Below are 17,085 nucleotides of genomic sequence, written 5' to 3'. Positions count from 1 at the left end.
TCGACAAAAATAAAAAAGGCGGGAAACGGCTCTGTCCGTCACGTGGCTACCCCGTCTCCAGCTCATCAACAAACCTGCCAGGCTTCCATAGCAACCCCCATAACCCTGCACTGTCATTGGCTGGAGTGTCTGCCGCTTCATAGCGGCGTGCCAATAGGCGGACGCTTTGTGCGCAGGCGCACGCAGGATTCTGTGCTTACAGATGGCGGAACGAGCTTCATAATGATGGAAGAAGTGGGAGTGTGATCACTTCCGGGTGAGAGGGGAAATAGCACAGGGTGTCAAACATGGCGGCTCCGGGAGAGTTGGGTGGCTTGGGTTCACTGGTGAGGATTTCATAGTAACGTCTTGCTTTATAGATGACGTTGCAGTCTTATTATAATGTAGGGGGCGGACGGACGGACGTGTAATAGCTCAGCAGCCCCCCTACCTACTGCAGCCATACTGGTGCTGTCGGGAACACGTGTTATACTGGTGTGACTGGGGGCACTGGTGGAGTTGGCTTTGTGACTCTTGGCCCCATCACATGATCGTTATGAGGCCTCTATAGCAGTGCCTAGGACGTGTCTTGGGCGCCGTTCACACTGCTTTTGTTGTATCCTCACGAGGGGTATGAGCCACAGGATGGGGTGTGAGGAGTTGTGCCCCTCTGTATGGGGCTGTATTATGGCGGTGCCCCTGGAAGGGGAGTGCTTCCATAATGTGGCATTTGCTGAAACGTGCCGCAGTCTTTCTTCTGATTGCTTAAGGCAGGGCCACACTGGGAGGCGTCGTCATGGCTGAAAGCTGCCCCGCGTGCCACGCTGGACACAGACGCTTCGCCCACAGAACGGGGCGGCCATTACAGCAGAGGTTTCTCAGTTCCTGGAAGCTGTGGTCTGGAGATGATGGATATCTGTGGGGAGTGTTGTGACTGCCACCCATTGTGATGTCAATACAGAGGTGTTCTTTTGACATTGTAATCCTGCCTGTGATGATAATGTGATGACTGATGAGAGGTGATATGTGCAGAACAGGGAGTGTCAGTCTGTTATAAGGCTTGGTGGTCAGTGTACAAAAAATAAATATATTTATATTATAATAACCAAAAAGCTAAAAAAAAAAAAAATATTGGATCTCAGATGTAATTGGCTCTAACAGATGCCAAATGTGCATAACTAATGCTCAGGATTTTATATATAATTTTTTTTCTTTATTCTGTTTTCTGATCAGAAGAAGGGAAAAATAACGGAGATGTGAATTCAGCCTGTCGTTTAATCTTCTTTATTAGAGGAATTTGTATTTATTGTTTTTATAGAAAAATAAACTGCTGTAAAGTTTTCCATTTGCAGTCCCACCTAAAATGAGCGTTGGTAAGGACAACCCATCTTCGGCCGGCTGCCTCTAGCCCCCCTCCTACAGGTATATCCTTATCCAATATATAAAACTGACCTTATATTGCTGTAAATTCACGCCTTCCCTGTCCTATGTATACCGCCAGTGGTGAGCACTGACAGTGTATGGCCGGCACACTGACTAATGAGCCTCCGGGAGAGCGGTCAGCCAGAGCTCGCTATTGATGGTAAGTATAGAAGGCAGGGAGAAGCAGTTCTCCAGTATATAGTCACATACACTGACAGTCTACACAGATGGCAGGGAGACGGGGCAGAAGTGAAGTTACAGTAATATAAAGTCAGTTTTATTTGCGCCTGTTTGGCTGGTTTCACACCAGCGAGTGTCACGCTCCGGACTCGCAGCGCAGCTCCTGTCCTGACCTCCCAGCACATAGCATTATAGTGATTTATGATGCTATGTAACCCTTACAATTCTGGAATGTATTGGATAACACTGACAGCATTATGTCAGTTTTATACAATACATTCCTTCCAGACCTTTAAGGGTTACATAGCATCATAAATCAATGTAATGCTATGTGCTGGTAGGTCAGGACGGGAGCTGCGCTGCGAGTCCGGAGCGTGACACTCGCTGGTGTGAAGGCTAGAGGCAGCCTGGCGCTGGGAGCGTCTGCCGTACTGGATGGTGCTGAAGCAGCGTGTTCCTTAGCACTGGTTATTTAGGTAGGGTTCACATCCAGCAGAGGAACAGACTGCTGGAGTTACTGTATCTGGCACCGCCGGATCCCCATTCACTGTAATAGGATCTGGCTGCTTACCAGCGTATATGCCGCTCTTTCGGCTGGACAAACAATGCTGCATGCCGCATTTTTTTTTGTCTGTCCGGGGTCCGGCATGTACACCGGATACAGTGAATTCCTGCAGTCTGTCCCCCCCCCCCCAATGAAACAGACTGCCGGCATTAAGGACGCACATGTGAACCCAGCCTTAGCGAGCAATGCTAAGGGAAAACCTCAGAGCCAATTTTTCAGTAGAAAAGTACAAATTCACCTAATATATACATTTCTTATCACTTTCCCTACACATTAGAAGAAAAAAAACAAAGAAATGACATTCACACTTTAAGGCCTCTTTAACACTACAGTATGTTGAATTCAGTGTTTTGCGTTCCGTTTTTCACGGATCCGTTGTTCCGTTTTTTGCTTCCGTTTCCGTTCCGTTTTTCCGTATGGCATATACAGGATACAGTAATTACATAGAAAAAATTGGGCTGGGCATAACATTTTCAATAGATGGTTCCGCAAAAAACGGAACGGATACGGATGCATTTCCGTATGTGTTCCGTTTTTTTTTGCGGACCCATTGACTTGAATGGAGCCACGGACCGTGATTTGCGGCCAAATATAGGACATGTTCTATCTTTTCAACGGAACGGAAAAACGGAAACGGAATGCATACGGAACACATTCCGTTTTTTTGCGGAACCATTGAAATGAATGGTTCCGTATACGGACCGCAAAACGGAAAAAAAAAACGGTAGTGTGAAAGAGGCCTAAGCAATAGGTCATTTTCTGTTGACGCATTCCCTTTAACAACCAGGGTTGATGGGCTGACCCCACAGTGAAGTCCGGGGTATCTACCTGAAAACCTCCAAAATCAGAGACCGAGTCCACACGTGGCTGGTATTTCTCGCCCAGTTTCCTTGGGGGACACAGAAGACCTTGGGTATAGCTCATCTCCCTAGGAGGCGTGACACTAAGTGAAAACTGTTAAGCCCCTCCTCCACAGCTATACCCTCAGCCTGGAGAGAGAGACTGCCAGTTTTTGCTTAGTGTCCAAGGAGGCAAGACACTCCCTGCTACTGCAGGGCTGTTTTCTCCTGTTTAGTTTTAGTTTTGCTTTTTACTTTTTTTCTTTTCTTTTTCTTCAGATCATCAGGGACAACAGAGACGCACTAGACCTCTCTGTTTCTCCCGGGGTTGAGCTGCGCCAGTGCCGGCATCCGCACTGCTGCCTCCCCCACAGAAGACAAGGTGGACCAGGGCAGCCTAGCTCCCCTGCATCCCGCCAGCGTAAGGGTCGCCCGCACGCCAAGTCCCTCTTCCAGCGTCCTGCCACTACGGTGCCAGTAGCTGAAGGGGCGACCCTGCTGGAACAGACCGAGGGTGAAGACGGCTATGGTGAGAGATTGGCTTCTCCAGCCCTACGTCCCCCCCCTCACCCCTCACCCCACCCCGGTCTCCTGCGTGCCTGACCCCCATACTGGGCCTCTGGACCCTTCTGTCCCTGCTAGACTAGGCTGGCCCCTGGGCTGCCGCAGGGCGACATTCTGCTCCCTCTCTCCTGGTCTCCATAGGACATTAGCACCTTCTCTCTGCAAGAAGGATGCCTAGGGAGCTGCAGAGGTCCGCACCTAGCTGCCCCTGACGGAGGGGTTATGCAGGCTTCCCACCCTCACTGGCACCCGGTCTCAGGTCTCCCTCTCTTACCGGCCACTGCTTCAGGGCCAGGGGGCCCGCGCCTTGCTGCCCCTGACCCTCCTCTACCCTCATGGGCACCGGTCCAAGGGCAAGGTGGTTGTGGCTGCCGGCCATATGGTGCAGTGAAATGGCTGCCGGGCGCAGGGTCCTCGCTTCCGGGCAGCGGGGTGGGCACCCGCGGCCTGCAAATGAGCGCTATGCTTCAAGCCCCCGGCCGACCGTCGGAACATTCCGGTCGGCCGGGCGCAGCGAAATCAGGGTCCCCGGCTCTTCCGGCCCGCGGGGTGGGCATCCGCGGCCGGTATGTGCAGGCGCCGCTCCGTAGGCCCGGCCGGTATTTGAATACTGTGCGGCCCCGGTCAGCCGGGCGCCGCTACAAATTTAGGCCCCGGCTTCACGGCCTGCTAGGCCGCAAAATTCCGGCCTCTGTTGGAGGGGGCTGGAACTTCTCCAGGCGCGAATTCTTCGCGCCTGGAGGTTCCCCCGCCCCCAGGGGATCGCAGCGCCGCCCCCCAGGCCGGATCCCTGTTAACCCTTTGGGTACAGGCCGGCTTCGGATGGGCCTGTGTGGCTGCCCCCCCCTTTTTTTCCCTGCTTCTCAGGGATTCTGTGCCCCTATAGGTGGCTCACCTTTCTGCCTCAGTGAGGCTGTTATAATAATAAAAAAAAAAAAAAAAAAAAATATATATATATATTATTTATTTATCTATTATATATACCTTGTGGGCTGCGCAGGACGCTGCAGCCTGATCTCAGTAGTGCTGCCTGTATACATGCCCCCCTTCCATAGGCGGCATGTCGCGCTCCCCGGCTGCGGCGCTGCCAGGGTCATTTTCCCCTTCTAGGCGTTTTTCTTGCCCTCTTCCGCGATACGGCGCTGGTCAAGTGCATGCGGCCCTTTCTGTAGGCAGGATTCGTCACCCTCTCCAGTTATGACGCCTGCCATGTGCAGGACCCCCCTCCTCGGCGGGATACTGCACTCTCCCTGGCTGCGGGTTGGCCTTGTGCATGAACCCCTCTTCATTGGCAGACTACGGCAGTTTCTCCGGATACGGTGCTGGCCATGTGCACGGCCCCCTTCCACAAGTGGGACGCTGCCTCTCACTGGTTTCGTTGCCGATGATGTGCATGACCCCCATCATTCTTAAGCGGAATACTGCACTCACCGGATACGGTGCTGGCCATGTGCACGACCCCCTTCCATAGGTGGAACGCTGCACTCTCACTGGATTCGCTGCTGACCATGTGCGTGACCCCCTTCCATAGGCGGAACGCTACACTTGTGCGTCGCTGACGCCCATAGGCATGGCTCCCTTCCGTGGACGGCATTCGGCACTCTCACTGGATTCACTGCCAGCCATGTGCATGACCGCTTTTCCATAGGCGGTACGATGCGCTCTCATTGGATTCGTTGCCGGCCTTGGGCATGCCTCCTTCCCTGTGGCGGCATACATACACTCCCTCGGTCGGTGGTTGTTCTCTAACCGGTACGTTGTTGGCCATGTGCATGAACCCCATACGTGGCGGGGTGCTTGCACTCTCACTGGATCCGCTGCCGGCCGTATGCATGACCACTCTTCCGTGGGCGGTGTACGCACTCTCACTGGTTTCGCTGCCGGCCATGGGCATGCCTCCTTCAGGTGACATACACACATTCTCACCGACTGCTCGCACTCTCCCTGGATGCGATGCTGGCCATGTGCATGACCCCCCCCCCCCCCCCACTTTTTTCTGGGCGGCATACTACACTCTCACCGGATACGTTGCTGGCCTTGAGCATGGCCCTCTAACATGGGTGGAACGTTTACGCTCCCTTTGTATACGGTGCTGGCCTTGTGCGTGACCACCCCTCATTCCTGGGCGGAAATTTGCACGCTCACGAGGTTCAAGGCTGTTCTTGTATGTGCTGTGTTGGACTTGCACATGTTTCCCTTTATTAGCGGAGTTGTTACACTCTCACGAAATTTCGGTGTTGGGTGGATTGTTGCACACTCACTTAATGCTAGGATAGCCCTGTGCATGTCCCCCTTTCACTAGGTGGACTTCCTGCTGGATACTGTGTGGCTATGTGCATGGCCCCCTTCTGGGCGAAGTATGGTACGCCCTACTTCTCTGACGTAGGTACGACCTTGGGCATCACCCCCCTTTTTGGGGCGGGCCTTTGCACTCTTACAGACTACAGTTTGCCAGGTACATTTCCCCCCTTTCGGGGCGGTCAGTTTGCGTTCCATCGCATAAAATACTAGTCTTGTGCATAACTCTTTTTCAGTTTGCACTTTGCACTTCCGTAGATTCTGTGGCGCTCTGTGGCTGGCCCTCTTCGCTGAGTGATATTTTTGCAGTGAGCGGACGCTCTCGTGCGTTGTTCGGGCCGCGTATGCCTCCTCGTTCCGTAGGTGGGTTGGCCTCACTGCTTACGGGGCTACTCGTACGTATGCCTCCTTTCCTCCTGCGACATATTTATTATCTTGGGAGTCGGTGGTTGCAGCAAGACTTGCATTATTCTCTACAGAGATCATTCTGTCCACCTGTGTGAGCCTCAGGTGTTGTCCAATGAACAACAAATGAATACCTTTTATATATATAAGTAAACGGGCTCTACCTGCTCGCTACTGCACCGAGCTGGGCGGTGCTCATTCATTTCGTTGGCCCTTCCGCCCGGGGAGTGTTCGTGGTTCCTAGATACGTACCCATTCGTCCTCCCGTGGCATTGTTTCCCTGCGCTGGTGGTTACATGGTCGAGAGTGCTGTCTGCAGCGCCCGTCGCATTCTATGTTGGCTCTGGCGGGTCTACAGTCCCCTCACCTACTACTATTTCCTCCTCTGCGAGTGCGGTGTGGTATGATTCTTTCCGGTTGGCGCCCTCGGCGTTCAGTCTGCTCTGCTACCAGGTTCGGCCACTCTTCTTGGGAAGGTCATCCAACTTCTCTTGGGTGCTCGCTTACCCAGGTCCGGAGGACCTCCACCTTGGGTTCTTCAGGGTATTCGCCTTCTGCGAGGCGGTGAACCGGGCGTCTCAGTGTAGCGGGGTTCTGCCTTTGAGCTGTCCTATGGCTTCTCTGTTACCCACTCCTCCTTTCGTTTGGAGGGTGTTATGCCGGCCTCTTTCTCGACTGCCTTTTCTCGCCGTCTCTGTTTGGCTCCCACTCGGTACGGATCACTCCGAATGTGGCTTCTGTTCCGGCCACGCTTCAGAGGCTGTTCCTTCACTGCCCTCCCCTCTGGGGAGAGCATGGTTGTTCATGTTGATGGTTCTGGTGTTCCTTTTGGCCTCGTACTGTCCCCCTTGTTCAAACTGGCTGTACTTGCTGTGTGCCTATTTACCGGGTCTACCGCGTTCTGTCCTCCCGCTGGGTGCAGATTGCGTTTTTTCCATTCTAGGCAACGTTTCTGCTATGGACTTACCTTCTCGGTAACTTGGGAGGACTACCATTTAGTCAAGATTGTCTTTAGATCCCCCACACCGGGACTGTAGTCCGTCTTCCTGTGGTGGCTACATCGGCTTGGGCTTTAGCCTGTCTTGTACTGGCATCTGGCGGTTGCTGGACGGACCCTTTGGTCCCTGTCTGTCTGTCCTTCTGCTCCCCCACTCCGGTGGATACGGAACACCTTTGTTCGGGGCCGACGGGACCAGTTCTACGACTGGTCTGCGCCTGTTCATTGTGTTTTCGCCCGCTTGCCCAGGCGACTATTGTGGGCTCGCTAGTGTCACTCCTGGCCGTGTTTTCGTCCAGGATCTGTGGTAGGAATTAGGGCTTTCCTTGGGGTTCTGTGGGAAGCTGGGCGTTCCCCCACTCTGCCTTTCTCTCTCCATGGTTCTGTCTTTCTCCAGTCCGGCCTGGACCTGGGACTGGGACTCTGTTGCTTGAAGTATCAGTGTCTGCGCTGTCCTTCCTCTTTCAGCGTTCCCCGCCCCTCTGGGCCTGTCAGGACCTTCTTCCGTGGAGCGGCTCTTGGTTTCCTTTTGTACTGCCCTCCGGTACCGCCCTGGGAACTACATACTGGGCTCTTGGCGCTCCAATCTTTCCCTTGGAACCGTTACAGCAGTTCTCTCTACTCCTTCTGTCCTGTACGGTTGTGTTTCTGTAGTCATCGTGTCTATGACGGGTGCCTGAGTGGCGGCCCTTCTTGTTCCGAGCCTTCTGTCTTTCCCCAGGACAGGGCTGTTCTCCATTCTGTCTCTTCCTTCCTTCTGAAGGTGGTGTTCGTCTTTCCTTTCATCAAGGCAGTCGTCCTCCCCTTCTCACCCCCGGGAACGGACACTTCACCGTTTTGGACGTTGTTTGGGCCTTGCAGTTTTTCCTTGGGGATCTCCGACTCTTGTCGACGTTTGGTCTCTTGTGTTTCCAGGAGGTCCGCGCAGAGGGTGGATGGCCTCCAGGGTGGCTTTCCTCCGCTTTCTCGGAGTGGCTTTTGCTGTGGTTGCCGCACCAAGGGCAGGGTTCTGCTTTTGGTGTCGCCATTCATTTCACCAGAGCTGTCGGTTCCTCCTGGGCCGGAGACATTAGGCTTCGGCCATGCATTTGTGCAAGGCGGTCACTGGTCTTCCTTGCACACCTTACCGAGTTCTGCAGGGTGCATACTCGGGCTTCGGCGTATGCTGCCTTGGGCCGCCTGGTCGGCAGGCGGCGGTTTTTTGATGCCTTCGGGTGCTTCGCCTTGGTGCTGTGGTCCCTCCCCTCTTGGACTGCTATTGAACGTCCCAAGGTCTTCTGTGTCCCCCAAGGAAACTGGGCGAGAAAACGAGATTTTTGTATAACTTACCAGTAAAATCTCTTTCTCGCTCTTTCCTTGGGGGACACAGCACCCACCCATTCTTTGTTTTTCTTGGCACGGTTTCCGAGTTGTTTTACCCTTTGGGTAGTTGGCTTGTTGGTTCCACTTTTGGACTTTGCCTTTTTTTCACTACTTGGACACGCAACTGGCAGTCTCTCTCTCCAGGCTGAGGGTATAGCTGTGGAGGAGGGGCTTAACAGTTTTCACTTAGTGTCACGCCTCCTAGGGAGATGAGCTATACCCAAGGTCTTCTGTGTCCCCCAAGGAAAGAGCGAGAAAGAGATTTTACTGGTAAGTTATACAAAAATCTCGTTTTTCATATGTAAGATTTTCCACCTCTGAACACGGCCGCAATTTTCTTAAGACACACACTAGACTTGGAGTTTGTATGGATTTATATGAAGGCGCACCCCCCAAAAAAATAAAAAAATTTATAAAAATGATAGTATGAACCTTCGTAATTCTCTAAAGAATTCTATTAGAATAAAGTACAAGCTCGTGCCAAAAATAGTGAACGCTATGAAATCCACTTACAGCCACCATTACTTTTCTCCCCCTTTCTAGGGAGCGGCCGGAGCGCTGTCCGTGGCGGAGGCGCTGTCTCTTCCAGCAGAGTCGTACGGCAATGATGTAAGTGTGCATTGCACTTGAAGTTTCTGTGATTGTGCCCTGCAAGATACCCCAGATAGTGACCACCGGAGAGATGCATAGGGATTTCTCTAGAGTCCCTCTAGTTTCCCCATGAACGGCTACATGATGGAACAAGTACTGTGTTTTATTTTGCAGCCCAATGTGGAGATGATCTGGGCCATGAAGGCCTATCAGCATGCAGAGGTGTACTTCAATGTAAGTAGGGACACTGGGTGTAGATCTTGCGGTGCCAAGTGGTTTCCAGCAACTGGCATTGGTATGAAAATCACCACTGTTTAGTTGTCAGACCATAAGATAACTTGCCTAAGGGCTTATTAAAGGGGCTGTTCCAAGTTTTGAAGTTATCCACGATCCACAGGATAGTAGATCGCTAACAGATTGGTGGGGTCTAACCGCTGGGACCACCACCGATCCTGAGAACGGGGGTCCTGTCCCCCTGTCTAAAGGAGCGGCAGGTTGAGCATGCACCCCGCCACTCGATTCATTCTCTATGGGACAGCGCTGTACTTGCCTAGAGAAGGAATGGAGCAGCAGGGTGCATGCTGAACCTGTCCCTCTATTAGATTGGGGGGGTGGGACCCCTGTTCTCAGAATTGTGATGGTCCAGGCTGTTGGGGGGGCCCCCACCGATCAGTTAGTTATCCCCTATCTAGTGATTAGGTGCATCAAAACTTTGTACAACCCCTTTTACACAGCTGTATGTGCAACGTGTGTATTAGGCCTCATGCACACGGCCCTTGCCCAGCCGTGACCGTATTGCAGCCCGTGTGCGGATGCGGACCTATTCACTTGAATGGGCCCGCAATCCGGAAGGTCGGTGCGGAACAGAGGCACGGAACCTCGCAGAAGGCTTTCGTGGGGTTTCTCTCCATGCCTCCAGACCGCAAGAAAGTAGTGCATTCACTTCTTCTTTTGCGGTGCGGATCGCGGACCCCATTCAAGTGAATGGCTCAGCATGCAGTGGCCCTATGGTTTGCTCGTCTGGACCACGTTCGTGTGCATGAGGCCTAATCCACATTTCTCGCCAGAAACAGATAAAATTGGTTCCTGCTTTTGCCAAGACATATACAAAGGAAGCGTTAGCCAAAATCCTGGCTGAGTGAACACGCCATTAAAGTCATGCTCCGCTACTGTATTCTGTCCCCAGCTTATCTCCTCTGTTGACCCTCGCCTCCTAAAACTGACCCGGTTAGATGACGAGATCTACACGGCCTTCCGAGCAGAATTTCCAGATCTTCGTATTGATGTCATCGATCCTGAAGATCTGAAGTCTCCAGCAGCCAAAGAGGTAAATTTATACCCAAGGAGCTTCTGCTTGTCACCTGCCGATCTCTGCAGGACACTGACTGTTTTATAAACCCTCACAGAAGTGGCGGCCTTTCTGCATGCAGTTTGAGAATCAGGTGGAAGATTTCAACTACGGAACCTTGTTAAGATTGGACAGCAGCAAGGAGTACGCGGAGGAGAATACCATCTTCTGTGAGTGTATAGAAAGTAGCGCACCTAGTCACGGTCTCTGAGAAAGTGTCACCTCTTTACCTGTAGCTACATAGTATGCTTCCTGTGAGACACCTTAGGTAAGTACATGACACCCTCAGGCCAGGCTGACACTTTTGATGCTCTATTCCCAGTAAACAAGTAGTGTTGACCTGGGGCCTCATACTGAGCATCTGTGGGACCCCCTCTCCTCACCATTAGCTGTGCTGAGAGGACTCTTCACGAGTCCGGTCTTTTTATAAAACGCATATGGCGGCTGCTCCTTTTGTGCCTGTGCACACAGTTGTAATATGGATTTATTACACAGCCCTGGACTCCTGTGGGCCCATACTATACCACTGTGTCTTAGCAGTAGGCACCATTAGGGTACTGTGCCTGCATATGTCTCATGACAGGCGCCATATTACAGAGGTATGTCTCCTACAGCATGGCTTCTAGGAGAGAACACGTGCCTCATGGAGGCGTCTTACAAGGCCATGTAGTGTAGAGGTCATGAGAACTAAGCAGGGCCTGATTCAGATCGTTGCAGTCACAACTCAGACGATTTTTTTATATGAAAGTAAGGTTCCATATGTCCTTGTAGGACATGGATCTGGTGAGCGCCAGAGACCTCTCCAGGTCCACGTTCTATGACACGCGGACCAAAGTATTGCATTCTCTGCGGAGGTGGGGCTGTGTGATGGCTGCATTTCCATGTACAGGACACTGCTTCTCTAAGGGTACTTTTACACTAGCGGTTTTCTTTTCCGGCATAGAGTTCCGTCTTAGAGGCTCAATATCGGAAAAGAACTGATTAGTTTTATCTCCATGCATTCTGAATGGAGAGCAATCCGTTCAGGATGTCTTCAGTTCAGTGACTGAACGGCGTTTTGGACGGAGGAAATACCGCAGCATGCTGCGGAATTATCTCCGCCCAAAATGCCGGATCCGGCATTAATTTACATTGAAATGTATTAGTGCTGGATCCGGCATTAAAAATACCGCAATGCCGGATCCGTCCTTGCAATGCATTTGTAAGACTGATCCGTCTACAAATGTTGTCCGTTTGCATACAGATTGCCGGATCACTCTGCTGTAAGTGTGAAAGTAGTCCTCACCCAAACCCACAGCATCATAATGATCCATGGTGCTGTCAGTTCCTGCTTGAGCGTGGGTCTTCTGTACTGAAGGCATTATGTGAGTACAGTAGACACATGGTTAGGCACAAACTCGCAATATCATAGATTATTATGATGCTGTGTGTTCAGGTTAAAGGGGTTTGGTCCAGAAAATGCAGCCGTCACATGGAGCACGTTTCCCGGACTGATCATGCTAGTGTGAAATTAGCCTAAGGGTCCATTCACACGTCCGTTGTTTCTTTCCTGATCTGTTCTGTTTTTTGCGGAACAGATCTGGACCAGTTTTGTACCCATTCATTTTCAATGGGTCCTGGAAAAAATAAAAATAAAAAATATATATATATATATATATATAATCGGACATTGTGCTGTCCGATTTATTTTATTTTATTTTTTTTTCTTTCAGGACCCATTGAAAATGGGTACAGAACTGGTCCAGATCTGTTCCGCAAAAAACTGAACAGATCAGGAAAGAAACAACGGACGTGTGAATGGACCCTAAGGGTGTTATCCAGTTCTGTCCATGCACATTTGGTACTGCTATAATTCTGTCCGTTCTAGTTTATAATCAGTGTCTGCACTTGGCATCTGTATTGTACTGCTAGGAATCAGTCACATGTTATTCATCATATGCATGTAGCAGAGCTGACCAGTGACATTTTTATATGGGCTATTTTAACATTTTTGGCTCTATACACCACCACAATGGAATTGAAATTAATTTGAGGGTATTTACATCCAAATCAGGTGAACGGTGCAGGAATTACAACAGTTTGCATATGTGCCTCCCACTTGTTAAGGAACCAAAAGTAATGGGACAGAACAATAATCATAAATCAAACTTTCACTTTTTAATACTTGGTTGCAAATCCTTTGCAGTCAATTACAGCCTGAAGTCTGGAACGCATAGACATCACCAGACGCTGGGTTTCATCCCTGGTGATGCTCTGCCAGGCCTCTACTGCAACTGTCTTCAGTTCATGCTTGTTCTTGGGGCATTTTCCCTTCAGTTTTGTCTTCAGCAAGTGAAATGCATGCTCAATCAGATTCAGGTCAGGTGATTGACTTGGCCATTGCTTAACATTCCACTTCTTTACCTTAAAAAAACTCTTTGGTTGCTTTTGCAGTATGCTTTGGGTCATTGTCCATCTGCACTGTGAATCGCCGTCCAATGAGTTCTGAAGTATTAGGCTGAATATGAGCAGATAATATTGCCCGAAACACTTCAGAATTCATCCTGCTGCTTTTGTCAGCAGTCACATCATCAATAAATACAAGAGAACCAGTTCCATTGGCAGCCATACATGCCCACGCCATGACACTACCACCTTAATGCTTCACTGATGAGGTGGTATGCTTAGGATCATGAGCAGTTCCTTTCCTTCTACATACTCTTCTCTTCCCATCACTCTGGTACAAGTTGATCTTGGTCTCATCTGTCCATAGGATGTTGTTCCAGAACTGTGAAGTTTTTTTTTTTTTAGATGTTTGGCAAACTCTAATCTGGCCTTCCTGTTTTTGAGGCTCACCAATGGTCTATATCTTGTGGTGAACCCTCTGTATTCACTCTGGTGAAGTCTTCTCTTGGTTGTTGACTTTGACACACATACACCTACCTCCTAGAGAGTGTTCTTGATCTGGCCAACTGTTGTGAAGGGTGTTTTCTTCACCAGGGAAAGAATTCTTCGGTCATCCACCACAGTTGTTTTCTGTGTTCTTCCAGGTCTTTTGGTGTTGCTGAGCTCACCGATGCGTTCCTTCTTTTTAAGGATGTCCCAAACAGTTGTTTTGGCCACTACCTAATGATTTTGCTATCTCTGATGGGTTTGTTGTGTTTTTTCAGCCTAATGATGGCTTGCGTCACTGATAGTGACAGCTCTTTGGATCTCATCTTGAGAGTTGACAGCAACAGATTCCAAATGCAAATAGCACACATGAAATGAACTCTGGACCTTTTATCTGCTCATTGTAATTGGGATAATGAGGGAATAACACACACCTGGCCATGGAACAGCTGAGAAGCCAATTGTCCCATTACTTTTGGTCCCTTAACAAGTGGGAGGCACATATGCAAACTGTTGTAATTCCTACACCGTTCACCTGATTTGGATGTAAATGCCCTCAAATTAAAGCTGACAGTCTGCAGGTAAAGCACATCTTGTTTGCTTCATTTCAAATCCATTGTGGTGGTGTATAGAGCCAAACATTTTAGAATTGTGTCAATGTCCCAATATTTATGGACCTGACTGTACATAGGACTGCAAGGTGCCATAATGCTCAACTTAAAACAATTCTCCATGTTTTTAACACTTTTTGGCTCCCTTGTCCTTGGGCCAAAAAGTGTTAAAAAGCTGGAGAAATCCCTTTAAATGAGTTTAGCACATCTCACACCCTGGTGGCATAGCATTAGATGGGCGAGGAGAGCTCACCACGCATGTGCAGTGTGCTCTCAAATCACTTCTATAGGAGTTCCGGAAATAGCCCCAATGTGAACGAGTGGCCACCGTCCATTCACCTCTATAGGAGTTCTGCTCACTCTCGTTTACTTTGGGGGGCCCCACCTATCTGACATTGGAGGCATATCTTAGTAGTATGCCATCAATGTGTAAGATGGGACAACCCCCCTACTCAATTTCTGTAGGATGTGATTGTCCTAGTAGAGGTTCTATATGAAACTCCAGCAGTAGTAATGCAGCTGCTTCAAAGGTGATTACTGAATTATTACATAAATGTTCCTCAACCTATAACCCCCCATCATGCCCTGACAGCTGGAGAGAGAGAGACGGGTTAGAGGTCACTGTTTTACATGACTACTGCCCTCAGCATCCATTACATTCCTGTATATGTTGTAATGTGCTTGACGTCTCTGTTTTTTTTCCCCCTCGTCTTTGCCTTCCAGCTACCCGAATCCAATTTTTTGCTATAGAAATTGCACGGAACAGAGAAGGATGTAACGAGGTCATTTACAATCACAGACAAAAAGAAGCTGCAAAGTAACAGCACGAGGGTGGTATACGGCGGCAGACGGGGGATGTCTACATGTTGTGTTGCTCAGCTGGATGACAATACCAGTTACCAAACAATTCAAATTTTATTTTCTGCAGTTTCCACTATACACTCATTTTGGCAAACAGTAAAATACCCAAAAGTCTTTGCTGCCACCACAGACTTTTTTTTTTAAAACCGCCTCAGTCTTCACAAAGTGCTATCTAAGAGTATTCGGACACCTGGGGTTTTTTTCTTCTAATTTTAATAAATTGAATGTATATTTACAGTTTTCTCATGGATTGCCTTGTCTTTATAGTTGCCTCACTCCTGGACGAATCTCCACAACTGGGTGGTAAATTTTAGCAATTTCAAAACTAAATTTTTTGATTCACGCACGCATCCCTGAAACATGACAGCTCGAGATGAGCGAATTTCATATTTTGGTGGCAAAAGCCGAATCGCGTTATAGATTCTGTTACTATGGACCATAACGCAATTCTATGACAGAATGCCGTTATTCATTCTGTCATAATAGAAGTCTATGGGCTGCAAAACGGATCCGTCCCGTTTATGTTATGCAGGGAAGTCCTCTCCTGATCCCTCTCCTGCATAACGGAAACGGAACGGATCCGTTATTCAGCCCATAGACTTCTATTCTGACGGAATGAATAACGGAATGCCTCTAAAGGCATTCCGTCATAGAATTGCGTTATGGTCTGTGGTAACGGAATCCATAAAGCAATGCTGCTTTTACCACCAAACTAAGCCTGAACAAATTTCATAAGCAGAAAGTCGCTCATCTCTAACGACAACCATGTTTTGCCATCAAGAAGGTTGTTGCTTCCCTCCCCCAGACAGACTTGAAGGAGAGCGGAGTGGAGTTTGTGGAATACAATCTTACAGATGAAGACTGAACATGGACGGTTTTGTACAGATTGTCTTTTTGTTCATATTGTTTTTAGATCTAGGTAAAGATGGTTCCATATGACAGTAAAACTTAGTGAGGCAGAATTACAAAACTGTCTAAAGTAAAAACCGTTGCCCGTAGCAGCCATTGGTTGCTATAGGCAAGTCTTTTTCTTTTTTTCCTCCTCCATTGCACAGAACTGACCGATCCAGTTCACACTACATTGTTTTTTGCAGCAAAAATAAAGTTAGCCTAAGTTCCCATCTCTGAATGTTTCCGGCAGAGAACAGCCTGCCGGTGTTCACCGGATCCGGCACTGCCAGATTCCTATTGGCTGCTTTCTGGCATAAATCTAACAGAGATGTGAACGTAGCCTTAGGCCCCTTTCACACGGGCGAGTTTTCCCTGCGGGTGCAATGCGTGCGGTGAACGCACTGCACCCGCACTGAATCCTGACCCATTCATTTCTATGAGACTGTGCACACGAGCGGTGATTTTCACGCATCACTTGTGCGTTGCTTGAAAATCGCAGCATGCTCCTCTTTGTGCGTTTTTCACGTAACGCAGGCCCTATAGAAATGAATGGGGTTGCGTGAAAATCGCATGCATCCGCAAGCAAGTGCGGATGCGGTGCGATTTTCACACATGGGTTCTAGGTGACAGTCTATTCACTGTATTATTTTCCCTTATAACATGGTTATAAGGGAAAATAATAGCATTCTGAATACAGAATGCTTAGTATAATGGTGCTGGAAGGGTTAAAAATAATAAAGTTAACTCACCTTCTCCTCTTGTTCGCGTAGAGGCCGGTCTGTTCTTTATCTGTGGGCTGAATGACCTGTGGTGATGTAAGATCACATGCTCCATCACCATGGTGATGGACCATGTGATTGGACCATGTGATCTGACATCACCTCAGGTCATTCAGCCCACAGCTAAAGAACAGACCGGCATCTAGGCAAACAAGAGGAGAAGGTGAGTTAACTTTATTATTTTTAACCCTTCCAGCACCATTATACTAAGCATTCTGTATTCAGAATGTATTATTTTCCCTTATAACATGGTTATAAGGGAAAATAATAGCAATCTTCAGAACATCAATCCCAAGCCCGAACTTCTGTGAAGAAGTTCGGGTCTGGGTACCAAACATGCGCGATTTTTCTCACGCGAGTGCAAAACGCATGACAATGTTTTGCACTCGCGCGGAAAAATCGTGCATTTTCCCGCAACGCACCCGCCTCTTATCCGGGCAAAAAACATGACGCCCGTGTGAAAGAGGCCTTAGGGTTAAGTAGAGGTATGAAGACTGTATGTTTGAAGACTATGGATAGAAA

At 49.2% G+C, this 17,085-nt stretch overlaps 1 protein-coding gene across 1 annotated transcript; it reads left to right on the top strand.

The window, feature by feature from the left end:
* The first annotated feature begins 242 nt into the window (after nucleotides 1-242).
* On the top strand, nucleotides 243-15,143 carry PBDC1 (polysaccharide biosynthesis domain containing 1). Its single transcript, XM_044278983.1, has 6 exons — nucleotides 243-326; nucleotides 9,155-9,220; nucleotides 9,377-9,436; nucleotides 10,389-10,529; nucleotides 10,609-10,720; nucleotides 14,756-15,143. The coding sequence occupies exons 1-6, from the start codon at nucleotides 288-290 to the stop codon at nucleotides 14,851-14,853; spliced, it is 516 nt and encodes a 171-aa protein (XP_044134918.1). The 5' UTR covers nucleotides 243-287; the 3' UTR covers nucleotides 14,854-15,143.
* The last annotated feature ends 1,942 nt before the right edge of the window (nucleotides 15,144-17,085 follow it).

The sequence above is a fragment of the Bufo gargarizans genome, chromosome 2 (assembly GCF_014858855.1).
Source record: "Bufo gargarizans isolate SCDJY-AF-19 chromosome 2, ASM1485885v1, whole genome shotgun sequence".
NCBI lineage: Eukaryota > Metazoa > Chordata > Amphibia > Anura > Bufonidae > Bufo > Bufo gargarizans.
The sequence above is the reverse complement of the archived record's forward strand: the minus strand, read 5'-3'. Positions and strand labels throughout refer to the sequence as shown.

Bases quoted from the DNA above. Each gene is read 5' to 3' on its own strand.
- PBDC1 (XM_044278983.1), top strand. From the start codon at position 288: ATGGCGGCTCCGGGAGAGTTGGGTGGCTTGGGTTCACTG. The intron at 10,530-10,608 runs GTAAATTTATAC...AAACCCTCACAG, and splicing joins AGTCTCCAGCAGCCAAAGAG to AAGTGGCGGCCTTTCTGCAT. The intron at 10,721-14,755 runs GTGAGTGTATAG...TTTGCCTTCCAG, and splicing joins GGAGGAGAATACCATCTTCT to CTACCCGAATCCAATTTTTT.